This window comes from Mustela erminea, chromosome 12, assembly GCF_009829155.1.
Source record: "Mustela erminea isolate mMusErm1 chromosome 12, mMusErm1.Pri, whole genome shotgun sequence".
In the NCBI taxonomy this organism is placed as follows: Eukaryota; Metazoa; Chordata; class Mammalia; order Carnivora; family Mustelidae; genus Mustela; species Mustela erminea.
In genome coordinates this window covers 7,111,098-7,130,115 of record NC_045625.1, presented here as the reverse complement: position 1 = coordinate 7,130,115, position 19,018 = coordinate 7,111,098, and the positions used below count along the sequence as shown (strand labels likewise).

The 19,018-nt window shown below is 56.9% G+C and overlaps 1 protein-coding gene and 1 non-coding gene across 3 annotated transcripts; one reads left to right on the top strand and one right to left on the bottom strand.

Annotated features, from left to right (window-relative positions):
- Positions 1-4,123: 4,123 nt before the first annotated feature.
- TRNAR-UCU lies at positions 4,124-4,214 on the bottom strand. Its single transcript is given in 2 exon segments — positions 4,124-4,159; positions 4,178-4,214. It is a non-coding gene; the product is annotated as a tRNA-Arg (tRNA).
- A 302-nt stretch (positions 4,215-4,516) lies between these two features.
- SLC27A4 (solute carrier family 27 member 4) lies at positions 4,517-18,707 on the top strand. 2 transcript variants are annotated; one of them, XM_032306895.1, is made up of 13 exons: positions 4,517-4,864; positions 6,191-6,357; positions 8,452-8,846; positions 10,069-10,227; positions 11,301-11,370; positions 11,461-11,552; positions 13,061-13,170; positions 13,397-13,606; positions 13,847-13,973; positions 14,622-14,759; positions 14,926-15,090; positions 15,185-15,331; positions 17,837-18,707. In XM_032306895.1, the coding sequence occupies exons 2-13, from the start codon at positions 6,197-6,199 to the stop codon at positions 17,992-17,994; spliced, it is 1,932 nt and encodes a 643-aa protein (XP_032162786.1). In that variant the 5' UTR covers positions 4,517-4,864; positions 6,191-6,196; the 3' UTR covers positions 17,995-18,707. The 2 variants fall into 2 exon arrangements, with proteins under 2 accessions (XP_032162786.1, XP_032162787.1); XM_032306896.1 differs by having other exon boundaries at positions 4,517-4,883.
- The last annotated feature ends 311 nt before the right edge of the window (positions 18,708-19,018 follow it).

Genomic DNA, 19,018 nt, shown 5'->3' with positions numbered 1-19,018 from the left:
TTTCCACAGCTTTCCAGAGTCCAGGCACCCCTACCCTCATGTCAGTAAAAGTCAACTGTGCCAGATGCAGGAGCATGCCTTCTCTGCCCAGCTGGGGACCCAGGGCCCACCCTGAGACTTTACAGCATTGGCGAGATGGACACTGGGCATCATGGTTAGCTGGGAATGGAGTCTGGTCTCCAGATCTTAAGGTGGCTTTTTTTTTTTAAGATTTTATTTATTTGACAGAGAGAGATCACAAGTAGGCAGAGAGAGAGCGAGCGAGAGAGAGGGAGGGAAGCAGGCCCCCTGCCGAGCAGAGAGCCAGATGCGGGACTCAATACCAGGACTCTGGGATCATGACCTGAGCCGAAGGCAGAGGCTTGACCCACTGAGCCACCCAGGCGCCCCTTAACGTGGTATTTTTGCCAAAGACTCATGACTGGCAAAAAGTTCTACTGGCAGTAGCTACCGCTTCCTTACATCTTATCACAGCCCATAAGTCTCTGCCAATTTCTACCTAGAAACTTCCATTCTTCATCTTCATAAACTATATTGGCCTTCTTCCTATCTTTGGGAATAGCGTTCTGTCCTCTGGTCATCACACAGCCAACGACCTCATTCACAGTTGTGCTCAAAGGTCACCTCCTGGGAGAGGCCTTCCCTGGGCAAGAAATGCCCTGCCCCTTGCTGCACACATATGTCACCTCATTTTCGCTCTGGCACTTACCACTCTGAAATGATCTTCTTTATTCATTTATTCCTGAGTTCTGTGTCAGCCCCAGGAGGGCAGGGAACCTGGTTCTTTCCGCTCACTGCTGGGAATAGTGCTTGGCCCACAGTAGGGGCTCACTGCTTCTTTAGTTGAAAGAGTGGACGCTGATCCCGGAGCAGAGAACCCCACAAGAACCTCACTTCACGGTAAAGACCATGGGTCTCAGGTTTGGGGTGTGGCCTCTCAAGTCACACAGCTGGGTTGTGGTGGAGCTTGTCTTGAGTCCTCTCCTGGTAGCTCAGAGAAAGCTCCCTTTCCCTCTGCCTGATAATAGCCTTTGGTAGCTGGCTTCAGAGCAATGTTTGGGGGCACAGGCTCTGAAGACAGACAGACCTGGCCCTGCCCCTGCCCAGCACTGCACCCTTGTGGTGGTCCTTTCCCCCTTTGAGCCCCTGGCTCCCCACCTGAAACGCAGGGAGAGTATATACCTATCCCACAGCAGGGCCATTATGTGTGTGCAGTGACTGACCACATAGTACATGTTCAGGAAGTAGAAGCTGTCATTTTCCAGGAAGTTCCTTCAAGGCCTCTGAAGTCACCATGTACTCAATGAAGCCAGAGGTGTTTGTTTTGCATATACCCAGAGTGGGAGGACTTCTGTAGTTCAGAGGTCCCAGTGCCAAGCGTGACCATGGATCTACAGGGTAAGCATCCACTGCGTGCCAGGGGCCAAACCACTTCTGTCCCCTGGGGAACTCAAGCGCCTTCAAGTGAGTCTGAATGGCGTTCTCTCATCTGGCAAGTCTGGAGGTTCGAGTGCTGGTGTTGATTCTCCAATGCAGGGCAGATGGGGGTCATGTGAGTGGAAGGGAGCCCACAGTGAGGTCAGGCTAAGCTCAGCCTGTCCCACAGACAATAGCACCCAACACCTGGCCTTCTCAGGAACCCTCAGTGGCTCTTCACTGCCTGGCATGCAAAGGCCTTTCCAGTTTCCCACCACACGGCCCTCCCCTGTCCATGTGTCCTGCTGCACAACGCCCCTAGTTTCCGGTTATTTCACAAATACCACCTGAGTGTCAGCCAAACGTGAGGGGTCCCAGGGTGATGGAGACAGCGGCATCCCCGCCCTCTTGGAGTCAAGCAGTTAAAACAGCCAACAGCCTTCAACGCGCCTGCCCTGTGCCGAGAGCCTGCCACGCGCCATCTCATTGAGTCCATACCCAGCGCGAGGAGACAGGAGCCATGATGACTGTATTCCCATTCTGTAATGAGGACACTGAGGGGGCATCTGGCTGGCTCAGTCTGTAGAGCATGGGACTCTTGGTCTTGGGGTTGTGAGTTCAAACCCCACACCGGGTGTAGAGATTGCTTAAAAATAAAATCTTTTTTTTTTTTTTTTTTACGATTTATTTATTTATTTATTTGACAGACAGAGATCACAGATAGGCAGAGAGGCAGGCAGAGAGAGAGGGAAGTAGGCGCCCGGCTGAGCAGAGAGCCCAATGCAGGGCTTGATCCCAGGACTCTGGGATCATGACCTGAGCCGAAGGCAGAGGCTTAACCCACTGAGCCACCCAGGTGCCCCTAAAAATAAAATCTTAACACACACATACAAAAAAAATGAGGACACCGAGCCTCCACGAGGAGAGGTGATTTGCCCAGTGCCTCGGGTGCACCTAGGAGTGAAACCCAGATGTACCTGACTGGGAAGGCAAAGAAGACAAGTCATAATAGTGTGCGGTGGGTGTTGACAGAAGTACAGTGGGCACTTGCTGAGGAGCGACCTATTTAGTGATCTAACCTCCACTTGCCTCTCTCTGCGTCCATCTAGATTGTAAGCAATTTGAAGACAGACTGTTCTGTTACTTCTGTGTCACATCTCCCCCTCAGGCCAAGTCCGGGGCCTGGGTGGAGTACTGCTTTGGCCTCACCATTGTGACCAGGCTGCGGGGAGGAGAGCAGCAGGGCTGCCCACGAGCACCATCTTCCATCTCTGCCCGCAGCACACGTGACCTCAGCAGACAATGTGGAAATGATCATGTTTGTTATATCCATGGATCCTGGCCTGGATCAAGTCAGAGCCTTCAAGCCTGTCGTTCATTCAACAAATATTTATCAAGCTAAGCCCTGCGGACATAATCAGAGATAATCTTCATGCCTAGATTTTGAATGTGCTTTGCGGTCAGTACGCTTGTAAACTACAATAGTAAATAAAATATGTCATACGCCAACTCGAACTCTGTAAGGTTTGAGCACTCATAGTATGTCCTAATTTTCATACGTAAGAAGCAGAGACGGAACTTTCAGCTGAGAAGCTGTTCCGTATCTGTTGGACGCCAACGCAGAAGCCCATCACCACTGCACCACACTGCCTCTTGAATGTAATAGCGATGGGGTGGGGCAGAGCTTTCATTTACCTGGGTTCCCCAAACAGATGCACTCTATACTCTGAAAAGAATAAATCGAAGTACTTCTCAGACCAAAATTCATTTTTCATTCCTATGAGGAGACCCCGAAAACTGCCCTTCCCCTCTTTACGGACTTCTTCCCGGATTAAGGAATTAGGGGATGTATTTAAGGATAAGTGGTGGAGGGGCACCCGGGTGGCTCAGTGGGTTAAGCTTCTGTCTTCGGCTCAGGTCATGATCTCAGGGTCCTGGGATCGAGCCCCGCATCCAGTTCTCTGCTCAGCAGGGAGCCTGCTATCCCTCACAACTCCCTATCCCCCCATCTGCCTCTCTGCCTACTTGTAATCTCTCTGCCAAATAAATAAATAAAATCTTAAAAAAAAAAAAAAAGGGTAAGTGGCGGGGCGCCTGGGTGGCTCAGTAAGTTGAGCTACGGACTCTTGATTTCCTCTCAGGTCATTAACTCAGGGTTGTGAGCTCAAGCCCCATATTGGGCTCCAGGGTCAGTGTGGGGTGTCGGCTTGCCCCTCTCCCTCTTCTCCTCCCCCACTCGCATACTCTCTCTTAAACAAACAAATAAAATATTTTAAAAAATAAAATAAAAGGATAAGTGGAAATTGTGCATGCCCAACATGTTTGATTATCAAGGAACCAGGTTTTCAGAGGCCCAAAGCCACACAGCACTGGGCAGCTGGCCAATGTCCCGGGGGCTTGGCAGGTGGGATGGCAAATCCAGTCGTAGGCTTGGAAGTTAGCTGATTCCCGGGCAAGGTCCAGAGCGATCAGAGGCCGGTTAGGTACAAGTCTACAGATCCGCACCCTTTGTACCACCAGGTGCACCTGCCTGCTTGCAAGATACCAAGGATGGGAAAGAATGCTGAGGTAATAGCCCTGACGTCCTGTTTATTGCTGTCGCAGATACAGAGGTCCCCGCCTCAAGTCTGCCCATCTTCTGAATCATGTGAAGGTACTGGAGTCCCTAAAATATTCACATGAAAGTGAGAGAGGAGCTATCAAAATTCGACTCTGGTGGGACTCGAACCCACAACCTTTGAATCACCACACCGGGATCGGCTAGAAGTCCAATGCGCTATCCATTGCGCCACAGAGCCAGCTACTTAAGTCTCTCTCAGCTCACCTCTCTGCCTACACCGCCCTTTTAGCGTTCTTTTGGTGTGGCATCTGCCTTGGTGGAACCCTGCCCGTCTCTGCGCGCAGACTCCGGATTCTCCGCCCACGCTGCGGGTGGGAGTGCTCCCCACAACGTGCCAACGCCAGGGGCTTGCAGGATCCGAGCCCAGACCCCGCCGCCCGTCTCCTTCCCTCCCGGGGGTCTCCGCGGCGGGGCGGGGCTGCGCGGTGCGGACTACAACTCCCAGCGTACCGCGCGGGGCGCCGCCCGGGGCCGTCGCGCGCGCAGGGCGGGCTGGGCCGGGCGGCGTCGGGCGCGTTGGGGCTGCGCGGCGCCGAGGTCTCTGCGGCTCACGGGCCGCGGGGAAGGCGCGGGAGGCGGTGCTGCGGGCCGGCGCAGCCGGTTTGGGTTGCAGGAGGCGGGCGGGGGAGGAGCGCCGCGGACGGGCGGGGCCGGGCTGCGGGCGGGGCCGGCTTGGCGGCCGGGCCATGCAGGGCGCAGAGCCGGTGAAGCTCTGCTGAGACCCGGCTCTGCGCGTCCAGGGGCGGCTCATGCCCCCCGCGCTACCCACTACGCTGCCGCAGTCAGGCCGCATCTGGACGGGGCGCCGCGCGGCGGGGCCGACTCCGGGTGAGCATAGGCCAAGTCGGTGGGTCCCGGGCGGGGAATGTGCCCGGCTGAGGCGTGGGGAGGTGGTGGGGCCGGCTGGGGTGAAGGGGCCGCCCTGCTGCTCTGTCTCCTTGCCTGGCGCTATGCTGCCCTGGCTGCTTAGGGGCAAGGGCGGTTCGCAGTGACACGGGACGGGGGCCCGAGGGATGTCGGCATCCCCTTCCCTTCTCCTCCCATCCCCCAGCCTTCCGGGACGGGTTCCTGTTCTCTGCCCTGGCCGACTTTGGGAGCCCAGAGGTCTGAAGACCTTAGAGACCTTGGCATTGTATACGGGAGCGCTGGTTTGGTCCTACTCCCGGCTTTTGCTTTTTGAGTGAAGTGGGGAGATGGTCTGTAAGGACTCCCTGGGGTCCAGACCATCTCTTCATCCTGGCTTGGAGACCGTGAGGCTACATCATAGTCATGACCTTCAGCTCCTCCCCAGGAATAGGAGAACCCGGAGAGAAAACTGAGTCCCATCTGCTGGCTCTTAAGCCAGTCCCTGAAGCGCCAGGAGTAGAGACCAAGAATCTTAATGTCAGTCCAGTCAGCCGTTCCCCTTCCTCTTTAGCCCAGTCCCCAAAGAGTCATCGGAGTGACTTGCCGAGTGTGTTTGCAGGGGGTGACTTCAGGGCCCTCCAGTGCTCCCTCAAACACCTTTCCCTTCTAGACAGTCACCTCTCAGGCACCTCCAGGCTCTAACCCATTTGCTCTGTCGCCCTCTGTGGGCCAGCAGAGGCATGACACTGTCTGAGTTTGTGAGCTGGGTGGGAGCCAGGCCCCTTCCCGGGGAGCTGCCCCTTTGGGTATTGTGGCTTGCCCTGTTCATCCAAAGACCCAAGGAGGTTCTTTGGATGAGGAATCAAGCCAGAGACACTTAAGTTAATAACCCCCTCTCTCCAAGCCATTCTGGTTAGAGATCCTGGATGTTAGGGGAGTGGACTGTCCTGTTTTGGCTGGAAGGGCTTCCGAGAGCAATTCTCACTATACGCATAACGTAGAGGGGGAGGCTAAGGCCTAACGTAGGAGAGAACTAACTTATGCAAGGTCACGGGGACAGTTGTAGAAGGAGATGGAACTAAGGAGCTACAACTCAGCCTCTGCCTCTTAGCCATGGAACTCCTCTTCTCAAGTCCCATGCCTCTAGCCTGTCTCTTCAAGACAGCCCTGGAAAGGGTCCCCACCCTCAGCTACCTACTTGTATGACTAAGCCTCACTACAGGTTGACCCTTAGGATCATAGTGGCTGCCTGGACCTGGAGGTAGGGGTAATAGACATTTGGCTCCACTAACTATTCTGTGCCCACAGGCCACAATGCTGCTCGGGGCATCTCTGGTGGGGGTGCTGCTGTTCTCCAAGCTGGTGCTGAAACTGCCTTGGACCCAAGTGGGGTTCTCCCTGCTGTTCCTCTACCTGGGGTCTGGAGGTTGGCGCTTTGTTCGAATCTTCGTCAAGACCATAAGGCGTGATATCTTGTGAGTATCTGGTCCAGTCCATCCAGCCCTGGATTCTCCTATAACACGATGGGCTCCTAATTCGCAAAGTCTCTACAGACCAGGTCTCTGTGAGCACAGGCCCCCTGGGCCCCAGAGGAGCAGCCTCTGCTTTACCCCCTTCCCCAGGCCCTGGTACTTGGTATCTCCATTGCCAAGGTGAAAGTCTTCTCCTAGGAGATCTCCCTAACTCGGTGCCGTTTAGCCTAGGGCAGACTTAGGGGCCCAGGACATACACTGAACTCCAGGTGTATCAAGACATCTGCAAAGGGTCCTAAGGCTAAGCAGTAGCTTGTGAGAAAATGAAGAGGAACCCCATGGGAAGGTCTGTGTCCATAAGTCTGAGAGGTCACAGGATTCAGAGCCGGGCCCCATATCAGATGTCTGGGGAAACCTGCTCCCCAGAGAAAGTCAGGTACTGTCCAAGGGCTCTCCTGTACCAGAAACACCTGCTGCTACCTGCTGTGTGACAGGCATTAGGCTGGCTCTGGGACTCAGGGAGGGGAAGGCCGACCTAGTCTTGGGCCCAGCTCAGACTGGTCAAGGAGATAAGGAGATCCAGTAAATCCCTAAACTAACAGTACTGTGTGGGCAGAGACTCTGGCAGCCTTGCTCGCAGTGGTGTCCTAGTGCTCGGCATAGTGACCCGCACTCAGAACAGGCAGCTCAGCACCTGTCATCTGAATTATTTGTAAAAGGAAGTACTGAGTGGCCACTGCCGGAAGGGTGCTAGCAGAGAGCTGTGGGAGTGTAGGGCAGGGAGAGATGGCTTCAGGCCAGGGCCTTGGGGAATCAGAGAAGGCTGCCTGGAGACAAAAAGCTGTGGTTGAGCGGCATCTCCAGGTGATGGGAGCTGGGGATTCCAGCCAGAGGCACAGCATCTGAATAGGCAGAGAAGTCAGGGAACTGGAAGCTTTCAAAGGTCAGAGGAGGCAGAGGCAGGGCAGGAAAGGGGGATATTGCCAAATAATTCTTTCTTTTTTTTTTTAATTACTTATTTATTTAAATTTAAATTTAAATTCAGTTAACATAATGTTTTATTTGCTTCAGCAGTATAGGTCTGTGACTTATCAATCTTATATAATACCCACTGCTCTTACAACATGTACCCTCCCCAGTGTCCCCCACCTAGTCACCCCATCCCCCCATCCCTCTCCCCTCCAGCAGCCCTCAGCTTGTTTCCTTAGATTAAGAGCCTCTTACGGCTTGTCTCCCTCTCTGGTTTCATCTTGTTTCATTTTTTCTTCTCTTCCCCCATGATCCTCTGCCTTGTTTCTCAAATTCCACATATTAGTGAGATCATATGAGAATTATCTTTCTCTGATTGACTTATTTTCCTTAGCATAGCACCGTCTAGTTCATCCATGTCATTGCCAATGGCAAGGTTTCTTCTTTTGATGGCTGTGTAATATTCCATTGTATATATATGTATCCCCCATCTTCTTTATCCTTTCATCTGTCGATGAACATCTGGACTCTTTCCGTAGTTTTTGCCCAGTGATTCTACATTTGGTGAAGGTCTAGGCCCAGTGCTGAGTGGAGCGCAGGGGACAAGGTGGTGAACAAGATGGAGCCTTAGCCTTGGTGGGTTCACAAGGAAGGAGACTGAACAAGTCTCAAACTTACCCTTTATTTACTGTGGCAGGGGTCTGCAAAGGTGCACTACAGGGCGGTCCCAAATGAGTTGGGACTTTGACTTGGACCCTGGAGTTCAGGAAGGCTCTGTCTGAGCAGCAGACTCAGAGCAAAGCTTCGAGGGTCGTAGGTGTTGAACTCTGTCTGGGGCCAGAGAAGACGTGGCTCCTGATCTCAGCCTGTGAAGCCTGGGCAAGCTGCAGACCCTCATTTCTTCTCTGCACTGGGGGCGGAGTCATTGCCCAGGTGTCTGGTGTTACTCTGCAGCATCGGTGGGCCAGCACCTGTCACAGTGCCCAGCACACCGGTGCTGGGAAAGGGGAGTGTTGCAAGTGATTGGGCTCAGGAGCCTCCAGCTTGTGGAACAGCCACCTGGGCCGGGGTATCGGGACCCCACTCGCAACCCCAGTAGTCATGGCTCCCTTGCTTGCTCCCACCTAGTGGCGGCATGGTACTCTTCAAGGTGAAGTCAAAGGTCCGGCGGTACCTGCGGGAGCAGCGGACAGTGCCCATTTTGTTTGCCTCTACGGTACAGCGCCACCCCGACAAGACAGCCTTGATCTTTGAGGGCACGGACACCCACTGGACCTTCCGCCAGCTGGATGATTACTCCAGCAGTGTAGCCAACTTCCTGCAGGCTCGGGGCCTGGCCTCGGGCGACGTGGCTGCTCTCTTCATGGAGAACCGCAACGAGTTTGTGGGCCTGTGGCTAGGCATGGCCAAGCTGGGCGTGGAGGCAGCACTGATCAACACCAACCTCCGGCGGGACGCCCTGCGCCACTGCCTGACCACTTCCCAGGCCCGCGTCCTCATCTTTGGAAGCGAGATGGCCCCAGGTGAGCCCCGGGCTGTGGGGTCAGGGGAGGAGGCCCACAGGGTCTTGCACAGACCACAGTACTGCCCCCGCCAAGGCCTAGGGGAGGCTGTATGGCCCAGAGGCAAAGGCCATGAGCCCTGATATCAGACAGCGTGGGCCCTACCACTTGTAAGCTGGAGATCCTGAGTAAGAGACTGGAAATGTCTGTGACTCAGTTTCCTCACTGTAGTACCCGCCCCATATCATTTTCAAGAAGAGCCTTCGCCTGAAGCACTAACAAAGTGGCTGCTAGGTGAGCTCACAGAGATAATGGTAACCATTCCTGGTGACTAATTAGGCCTCATTTGCCTCATCTATAAAATGAGAGCAAGAATGTATTCTCTTGTCTCTGGCAAAGCTTACATTTTCTTTGCTGCCACGTTGAGCACTGACTGAGTACTGAGCTCGGTGCTTTACAAAAGCAGCTCTCCTCTCCACAAAGCCTGGTGAGGTAGGGATGGCTCTCTTGGCTTTACAGATGAGGAGACAGACGTTCAGAGTGGCGAGAGGAGCTCACATAGGGTCACACCGAAGCAGGATTTCATCCTGGGCTTGACTGCCATGGTGGGGGATGATGGCGGGGAAGGTTACCGATGTGCTGAGACGGGGAAAGGAAGGATGCCACAGCGAGAGGGTGGAGCGTTGGACAAATCTAGAGGGAGGCAGAAGTGGAGCAGAGGGGGCCAGGACTGGTCTGTGTCCAGTGCAGGTGAATATCTAGACTACTGCCGTGCACCGGGGAGCCTGAGGGAAGTTTCCCACCTTCTGAAGAGGCTGGAGGCTGCTGACCTCTGACCCTCCACACCTCCCTTCTAACCGGTGCCTGCGGACGAGCATGGTACAGCGTGTAAGGGCGCAGACGTCAGCATGCGGTAGAGCTGGCTTGGCATCCCAGCTCCAGCACATTCTAGCTGAGAGCAGGCCCTCCCGTTCTCGGATCCTTGTCTTCTCACCTAGGAGCTGCTGTTGGCACCTACCTCCTGGGCTGTGTGAGGAGGAGCGCGCACGTAAGGAGCCCGCTGGGCAGCCAGGGAGCTCTTGCTCCTGTCGGCGTCTGCTAATGGGGACCCGGGTGCTTCACGTGTCCTCCTCACTGCACACAGCCGGTCTCCCCTGACAGTACGCCAGCCCTGACACAAGCAGAGGTTCTGGGGATGTGAGGTTCTCAGCCTGCCGGCTGATCGCCCCTGTCTCCCCTGCAGCCATCTTTGAAATCCATGGCGGCCTGGACCCCTCGCTCAGCCTCTTCTGCTCCGGCTCCTGGGAGCCAAGCACAGTGCCCGCCGGCACAGAGCACCTAGACCCCCTGCTGGAGGAAGCCCCCAAGCACCTGCCCAGTCGTCCCAACAAGGGCTTCACAGGTGGGTTCCCCACCCCACGGAGGGCTTCTCAGATGGGCCCAGGGCCAGAGGCCTGGTTTCTTCTGCAAACTTGCTGTGTGTCCTGGAGTGAGTCCTGTCACCTCCCTTTTTCCATCTGGGAAGATGAGGATAGTGACTATGGGGTCACTCTGAGGGCTAAAGAGCCTGTGTGTGTAAAGATCCCAGGCACGGTGCCACGTACTCAGGAGTTCACAAAACCTGATCCTTTGACTTGTTGAACAAGGCTTCATGGCCGCCTGTCACACGCAGCAGGATCATGTGGAGCCCAGGAGACCGCTTGGTCTGAATTTCGGCTGGGGTCGGACCAGAGGCTAGACCTCCTAAATATTCACCCAGCACCTGGTCAGCCTGGAGTCCTCTCTGCATGGGCTGCCTTGCCTCCCTACCCCCTCCTCCAGGCAGCCTTCTGACCCTGCAGCCTCTCCTGCGCTCCACCCGGCACTGTGGAGCCCCCAGTCTGCTGCACTGCCCGGGGGGTCAGAGCTGGCACTGAGTTCATCCCTCAGTCCCGCCGCTTCACTGGTGTCCTGAGCCCCTGAGTTCGCCTCTCTCTGAACCTCGGTTCCCACAGCCGTGACAGCAGGGCCAGTAACAGAATCGATTTTATGGAGCAGCTTTGGGGTTTGAAAAAGGTAGACTAGAAAGCTGGGGTGTGACAGAAAGTGCTCAGGAACTGGTCTTTGTTGGCCTCATGGTCATCTTCTCTCTGTCATGTGTGAATTTTGTCTCCCTGGTGCTTTTGTAAGCAGCTCGAGGGCAGGGTCTCTGCCAGGGTCAGCCTGGTGTCCTCAGGCCCAGGCACACATGCTATGCAGTCATCCCAGGGCGTTCCTGGCTTCCTAGAACGTCCCGCCAGTGGGGGTGGGCGGCCGGCCGGGAGGTGGCTGAGCCTCTGCGTAACTGAAAGTGACAGTCCCCGAGCTGGGCCACTGGGTGATGTAGAGACAAGATCTGCGGTGCAGAAGCTCCGTGGACACAGCTCCCGGCAGCCAGTGTCTCCCTAGCCCTGAGCGGTCTCTTCTCACAGCTCCTCATGTCTCTCTCTTTTTCAGATAAGCTCTTCTACATCTACACATCGGGCACCACGGGGCTGCCCAAAGCCGCCATCGTGGTGCACAGCAGGTAAGGGGTACGTGCTGGGGGGTGGAGCCTGGGAGCCCCTCCTCTTGCCTCCCCAGGGGCTTGCGAAGTGCCCTGTCTGTGCCCTCCCAGGTACTACCGCATGGCCGCCCTGGTTTATTACGGATTCCGGATGCGGCCCGACGACATTGTCTACGATTGCCTGCCCCTCTACCACTCCGCAGGTAACCGGGGCCGCCCTCCCAGCCTCCCGCGCTCCGGGGCCTCGGGACGCCCACCCCTCTTGGTAGGCAGCATCTTGTGGGTAGAAGCACGTGAGCTTTGGAGTCAAATCTAGGTTCAGATTCAGATGTGGCCATTGACTAGGCCTCTGAACGAAAGACCGCCACACCAGTTCCACAGTGTGTGTGGCCGCGTCCCGCAGGATGCTAGGGCTGGTCCGGCCCGGCAGTTTGTTTCCTCAGGTGCACACAGCCTTGCAGCTTGGGAAGGGCAGCACAGAGATGGAAAGGTTTATTCTTGCCCTCAAGGTGCTTAAAGTCCGGTGTGGATTTAGGGCAGGATGAAAAATGGGAACTCGGGGGCGCCTGGGTGGCTCAGTGGGTTAAGCCGCTGCCTTTGGCTCAGGTCATGATCTCAGGGTCCTGGGATCGAGTCCCGCATCGGGCTCTCTGCTCAGCAGAAGGCCTGCTTCCCTTCCTCTCTCTCTGCCTGCCTCTCCATCTACTTGTGATTTCTCTCTGTCAAATAAATAAATAAAATCTTTAAAAAAAAAAAAAAAAAGAAAAATGGGAACTCGGGGCGCCTGGGTGGCTCAGTGGGTTAAGCCTCTGCCTTCGGCTCAGGTCATGATCCCAGGGTCCTGGGATCGAGTCCCTCATCGGGCTCTTTGCTCAGCAGAGAGCCTGCGTCCCCCCCCCACTTCTCCCCCCCCCCCGTCTACTTGTGATCTCTGTCAAATGAACAAATAAAATCTTTTTTTTTTTTTTTTTTTTTTTTTTTACCCCGTTCCCTGAACAAATAAAATCTTAAAAAAAAAAAAAAAAGAAAAGAAAAATGGGAACTCACCTGACTTTAATACAAGAAATGGCGGGCGCCTGGGTGGCTCAGTGGGTTGAGCCTCTGCCTTCGGCTCAGGTCATGATCTCGGGGTCCTGGGATCGAGTCCCGCATCAGGCTCTCCTCTCAGCAGGGAGCCTGCTTCCTTCTCTTTCTCTCTTTCTCTATCTACTTGTGCTCTCTCTCTGTCAAATAAATAAATTAAATCTTTAAAAAAAAAAAAAAAAAAGAAATGGCATGGGGAGTGTGGAGACAGGCAGGGAGCAGGAGTTCAGCTCAAGAGAAGAGCCCAGTGATGGTCAGGAAGGCTTCCTGGAGGAGGTGCTCCCTAGTCAGGCAGATGTGAGCTGCAGAAGCGAGGAGAGCTAACTTGGTCCCCCTCTGGCTGAATGGCAGCCTTCTAGGTACAAGAGCAGGAGCTTGGGGCCAGCTCCGGGGCCCCCGGGACCGTCTGAGGAGCATGCCCTCGATCCCATACTGGGGAGGCACTGGGGAACCATGGGAGGTGTCTGACCAGGGGAGAGATGCGATCAGTTAGTGCTGGAGGAACAGGACAGGGGAGAGGGCCTGGGAAAGGGCTTTTGAGGAGATAGGCTGGGCCAGAGGAGACTCTGGAAGGAGGGGTCTCCTGGCTCCCTGACCTCCATGCACCCCTCCCCGCCCCGGCCTTTAGGAAACATCGTGGGCATGGGGCAGTGCCTACTGCACGGCATGACCGTGGTCATCCGGAAGAAGTTCTCAGCCTCCCGGTTCTGGGACGACTGTATCAAGTACAACTGCACGGTGAGTGAGGAGGCCAGAGGACGGGTATCCCTGTGTCCGCGTGACCTGTTGGCCTTGTTTGGGGACGTCTGCCTTGCAGCTGAGGCCATTCGTTCACCGAGGGCACCAGTCGTTCACCGAGGTCACCATTTGCAATGTTCCAGTGGGGAGACTGAGGCCCAGGGCCCATGGGGTTAGGAGAAGGGAGAGCGGTTGCGGGCCAGCCTTACACCTGCTCCGCCCACAGATCGTGCAGTACATCGGTGAGCTGTGCCGCTACCTCCTGAACCAGCCGCCCCGGGAGGCGGAGCACCAGCACCGGGTGCGCATGGCACTCGGCAACGGCCTCCGCCAGTCCATCTGGACCGACTTTTCTAGCCGTTTCCACATCCCCCAGGTGGCCGAGTTCTACGGGGCCACAGAATGTAACTGCAGTTTGGGCAACTTCGACAGCCAGGTGGGCAGTGGGACGGTGGAGGGCGGGCGGGGTGCAGCGTGGAATGTGGGCACTGGAGGGTCCCACCGTCTGGTTGGGGCAACAGGGATGCAGCGTGGAATGCGGCTGCTCTAGCCCCCTGCTGTCTGGTCAGGGCAGCATGGGTGCGGTGTGGAGTGTGGGCGCTGAGCCCCCCGCTGTCTGATTGGGGCAGGCCTCCTAATGCTGTCCAGTCTCAGACCCAAGTCTTGGCCTTTGCAGGTGGGCGCCTGTGGCTTCAACAGCCGCATCCTGTCCTTTGTGTACCCGATCCGGCTGGTACGAGTCAACGAGGACACCATGGAACTGATCCGGGGGCCCGACGGCGTCTGCCTTCCCTGCCAGCCAGGTCTGCCCCAGGGTTGGAAGGAGGGTCAGAGCAGGAGAGGTTAAGCCGGGAGGGAGATGGCACTGGGCTGGGCGAGAGGGAAGCCCTTTTCTCACCAGTGGCCATTACTCCGCTCTACTCTTAGAACGACACATCATTCATTTTTTCTCCACCTGTCCTTCCATTCCTCATCCCTTCTTCCCATCAGTCCGTTGATTCACTGTTGTGTGGAGGACCCCCAGGTGGACCCTGGCTTAGCCTCTAAGCTCTGTGCCCAAGTCCCATCATGTGCCATTGAGGCTGATGGCAGCGCCACCTCCAGGAGTTGCCCTGGGGGTCGTGTGTGCTAACGAATGTACAGCTCTTTAAGCAGAGCCAGGGGTCCAAGGAGCGCTGGCTCTGGTCAGGCTGTCCACGTAGAGCTCGGCCACCCTTTCGTGTCATTTGTCTTGCCATCTGCTCCGTGGCCAGACGTTATTGAGGGCCCCCGTGCACTGGACCCGCCAGGAGCAGCTCCCTGCCCTCGGGGCTCCCACCCCAGAGCTAGATAGGGTTTCTGTGGGAAGCGGTGTGACCAGAAGTCAGATTAAAATGCAGGGCACATTTGGGGGTGGGGAACAGGGAGTGGAAGCCACCAGGGTAGAGCTCCGCTGCCCTCTCTGCCCCCAGGGGAGCCGGGCCAGCTGGTGGGCCGGATCATCCAGCAGGATCCCCTGCGCCGCTTCGACGGCTATCTGAACCAGGGTGCCAGCAACAAGAAGATCGCCAAGGATGTGTTCCAAAAGGGGGACCAGGCCTACCTCACTGGTGGGTGGGCACCAGCCCCTTTGTGGGGGGGAGGCAGGTGGGAGAGAAATGAAGGGCCCTCCCCCACCTTCTGAGAACACGGCCCCAGTCCCAACCTGCCCCGTCAAGCAGATCCCGGGGTCCTGTGCGGCTGGCCCCCGCCCTGCCTCATACTCGGCCCCTGCAGGCGACGTGCTGGTGATGGACGAGCTGGGCTACCTGTACTTCCGAGACCGCACAGGAGACACATTCCGCTGGAAAGGGGAGAACGTGTCCACCACCGAGGTGGAGGGCACGCTCAGCCGCCTGCTGGCCATGGCTGACGTGGCCGTGTACGGTGTGCAAGTGCCAGGTACCCGCGGGCTGCTGGGAGTTGCCAGGCATGTGTGGGGAGGCACCTCCGGGGGGCACGACCGGCCCCTCACGGTGCCCGCTGCTGCCCCCAGGAACCGAGGGCCGGGCCGGAATGGCGGCTGTGGCCAGCTCTGCCAGCGACTGTGACCTGGGGCACTTCGCGCAGCTGCTGGAGAAGGAGCTGCCCCTGTACGCCCGCCCCATCTTCCTGCGCTTCCTGCCAGAGCTGCACAAAACAGGTAGGTCCCCTCCCCTGCCCCAGCTCCAGGAGAGTTCCAGGCCTGTGCCCCTAACTGGCTCCTCTTTGGGACCTGGGGGACTGTCCTTTATCCTTCAGCCATAGCGTTGCTGTGTCATTGTACACAAACCTCCCTCTGTACAAGGGAGCAGACTGAGCCCTCAGACAGAGAAGGCTCACGTACCCACGAGTGGAAGGAACATTCACTGAGTACCTACTGGGTACCTGTCAGGCTCCGTGCTAGGCCTTGGCGATTGAGGTGACTGATTCTGATGGGACCCTTGCTATCTAAGGGTAGGCAGCACAGGACAAGGAATTCCAAGGACAAAGAAGAGAATACGTACAGATCGAACTGACAGAAAAGCAAATGAAATGGGTGTGGTGCCTGGGAGGCTCCCCAGAGGAGGTGACCTTTGAGCTGAGACCTGAATGGAGTGGGAGACCTTCTGGGCTGGTCCCTGAGACCAGAGGGCACTTGGGCAGGAGAGGAAGGAAAGGAGGCCCCTGAAGCTGGAGCCAAGGAGAGCTGTGGACAGCGGCGCCAGGTTGGGCAGAGAGGCCAGAAGACTCTGGGCTGGGGAGGGCCTGGGCTATGTTGGGGCAGCAGGGAGCCTCAAGTGTTTGAGTAGAGCCGTAACCTGTGTCAGGTGCATGTTCCACACAGCCCTCTGGCTGCTGTGTGCAGCGAGGGAGAGGGCAACAGGCCCGCGGGGAGCAGGGAGACCAGCAAGGGGCTGTTACTCTCGTTGGCAGAGAGGTGAGTGGTGGGTCCACAGTTACATAGCTGGGTGGTGCCAGCCTTCTGTCTGTTGGACCACTGACAGGACCCCTGATGGGCAGAAGACAGTCCTTGCTGCCCTGTCCTGACCAGCGCCCCCTGCCCCCCGCCTCTCATCAGCTGCTCATCCTTGGGCCACCTCCCTTGTGCTCATCATGTCAATCCCTGCCTTACTGAAGTGTCTTCCCTGACCCATGTCACCCCTGCAAGGTGGAAGGCTCATAGGAGCACCGAAAGCAGTGCAGAGTGTCTAATGGGGACACTGCTGCTGGGCTCGTGCTCAAGGCTGGGAGCCCCTGAGGTTTGGGTGACATCTGACTGTGCAGGAGAGAGGCAGGGAAGAGACCTCGGGTGTCAGGCTCTGCTGCAGAACAAGCATCCCTAAACTCCCTGCAGTGCTTAAAACAGCCGTATTTTTGCTCTTGATTATGGGTCAGCAGTTTGGGATTAAGTTCTGCTGAGCGGTTCTTCTGTCAGCCCCACCTGGTGTGGAAGCGCTGTCATCGCTCGTGATTTAGCTGGGGGCTGGAAGGGGTAGGACGTCCTTACTTGCCTACCCGGCTCCCAGCAGGCTGCTCTGGCAGCGCTCGCCTGCAGAGCCGTCTGCGATGAGGATGATGTCCGGTGTGTGCACTGAGCAATGCTGCGGCCACTAGCCCCAAGCAGCCACTGAGCACTCCCCCTGAGGCCTGGCAGCCGGAGGAGCAGAATTTTACATTTGCCTTCATTTTAATTAAATGTAGAGAGTCCCATATGGCCAGTGGCTATCCTACTGGATAGGGTCAGTCCAGGGCGGGGCATCCCTGGGCTGTCTCACCTCTGCTCTCTGCAGCTTCTTTCCCTTCAGAGACTATACTGGCAACAGGCACCCCACCTGGAGTGGAAGCTGCAGGACCCCTCGAGGCCTGGGTTCTCCAAACGCTCATGTTCTGTGGGTCAAAGCAAGTCACAAGGTCACTTCGGATTCAGGTGGCGGGTGAGAGAGACCCCAGCTCTGGCTGGGAGAAGTGGCCAGGCCACCAGGCGGCAGAGTGTACGTCCAGGGAAGGAAGGAATCTGGCCATTTCTGGCCATCTGTTGCACCCGGCTTCAGATCCCAGCTCCAGCGCTTATTAGCTGTGTGGTGTCGGCCCCGGGGTGTGCCTCTCCACCCCAGTCTTCTCCTCTGTCCCATGGGCTGATGCCAGTGACTGAGACGTGTGCAATTTCCGTGAGCTACCACTGAGAAAACGGCTGCTGTTGAAACTGTTGCTCTAAACTATAGAGATGTTAAAAGCTGAAAACACGTGCAGTGTAGCAGACTCCATAAAATATGGTGGATACTGGCCCCTGGGATTTATGTGCAGCTGACGTGAGCTCACACCTGTTCCTGGGAGGTGCCCAAAGCACAGAGGGCCCGAGCTCTGGCCCTCCCTCTGCTGTCACTCAGGGTGTGTGGCCTTAGAGGGATAGTTTCCCCTTTTGGTCCTCAGTTTCCCCAGCTGCAAGCAGAAGGCAGGTAGTGTGGCCCCCACCATGGTGCCATTGCCGCTCTGAGCAACAGTACGTGATCTAATTAGCGGGAACCACCTTTGCAAAGTGTCCAGGGCTGTGCACTGCTATGCTCCATGCCCCATTCCCGCGTTTTCCCCACCCTCTTCCTCTGCTGCTCTTCAGCTTTGGTATACAGCTTCCCAGGGCTCAGGCCCCTGCCCTGCACCCTTTGACCCATCTTCCCTGCTCCCTCAGGGACCTTCAAGTTACAGAAGACAGAGCTTCGGAAGGAAGGCTTTGACCCGGCGGTTGTGAAAGACCCGCTGTTCTACCTGGATGCCCGGAAGGGCCGCTACGTCCCGCTGGACCAAGAGGCCTACACCCGCATCCAGGCAGGCGAGGAGAAGCTGTGATTTGCCCCGAGTCCCTCTAAGGGCCAGCGGGTGCTGGATCCAGAGCCCCAGCTCCCACCCCAGAGGGGTCCAGGGCAATGCCAGACCAAAGCAAGCAGGGCCCGGCACCTCCACCCCGAGGTGCTGGCCCCCTCCCCCTCAAAACTGCCAAGTGACTCACTGCCGCCTCCCCCTGCCCCCCAGAAGGCTTTCTGTGAAAGCCTCAAGTCCATGTTTTGTCTTCAAGGCCCGGTGGGGCCTCTGGCCCCAGGCTGAGACAAAACGGGCCCCTTACGATGATGTCTTGGGTAGGGCAGGGGCAGGTGGAAGGTTACCAAGCACTCTCCAGAACGCAGGGAGCTTGTAAATGGGACCAGGGCAGAAAACCCCCAGACTCAGGAAGCCAGCAGAGTGGGCGGGGGCTGCAGGAGGAGGATCAGCCCTGGAGCTGTTCCAGTGTCACTCAGCACTGCCTGAGCCTCCAGGAGGATCGGAGGAGGACCGCAGCCTGCAGCGACCTGCCGCGACCTGCCGTGGGCGGCCTGGATTGGGTGCACCCCTCTCCCCCCCCTTCCTCCTCTCCTGGGTGACAGCCTGGCTGCCCCTCAGGCGGGACCTTTCTCCTTGTAGGTCTGTCCCCATCACTTTCTCCATCGCAGTCCCCGGCTGGCTATGAGAGGAGGAGGGGTTGGGGGGGTCTTTCAGGGGCCAATAAACTGCCTTGACTCCCCCTAGCCTGTGTGCGCCACCGCCTGAGCTCACTGCTCCTGCTCAGGCCCCACCTCCCACCCATCCACCCCGTTCACTCGCTCAGACTTAGGGACTCCCCAGGTTTCCCGCCCTCCACGAGTTGGCAGTGTATTTAATAGCATGAGCTTGAAAGTCCAGACCAGCTGTGTCACTTTGGAGTTTGCGGTCTAGGGCAAGTGACTCGTCTCCGCATCTGTGAAAGGAGGATTCAGAGAGCACAGGTACCCATTTTGAGGAAAGGGCTGTGTAAGCCTTTGAGGGAGAAAACCTTAACCCGGCGTCTGATCCCATCTCC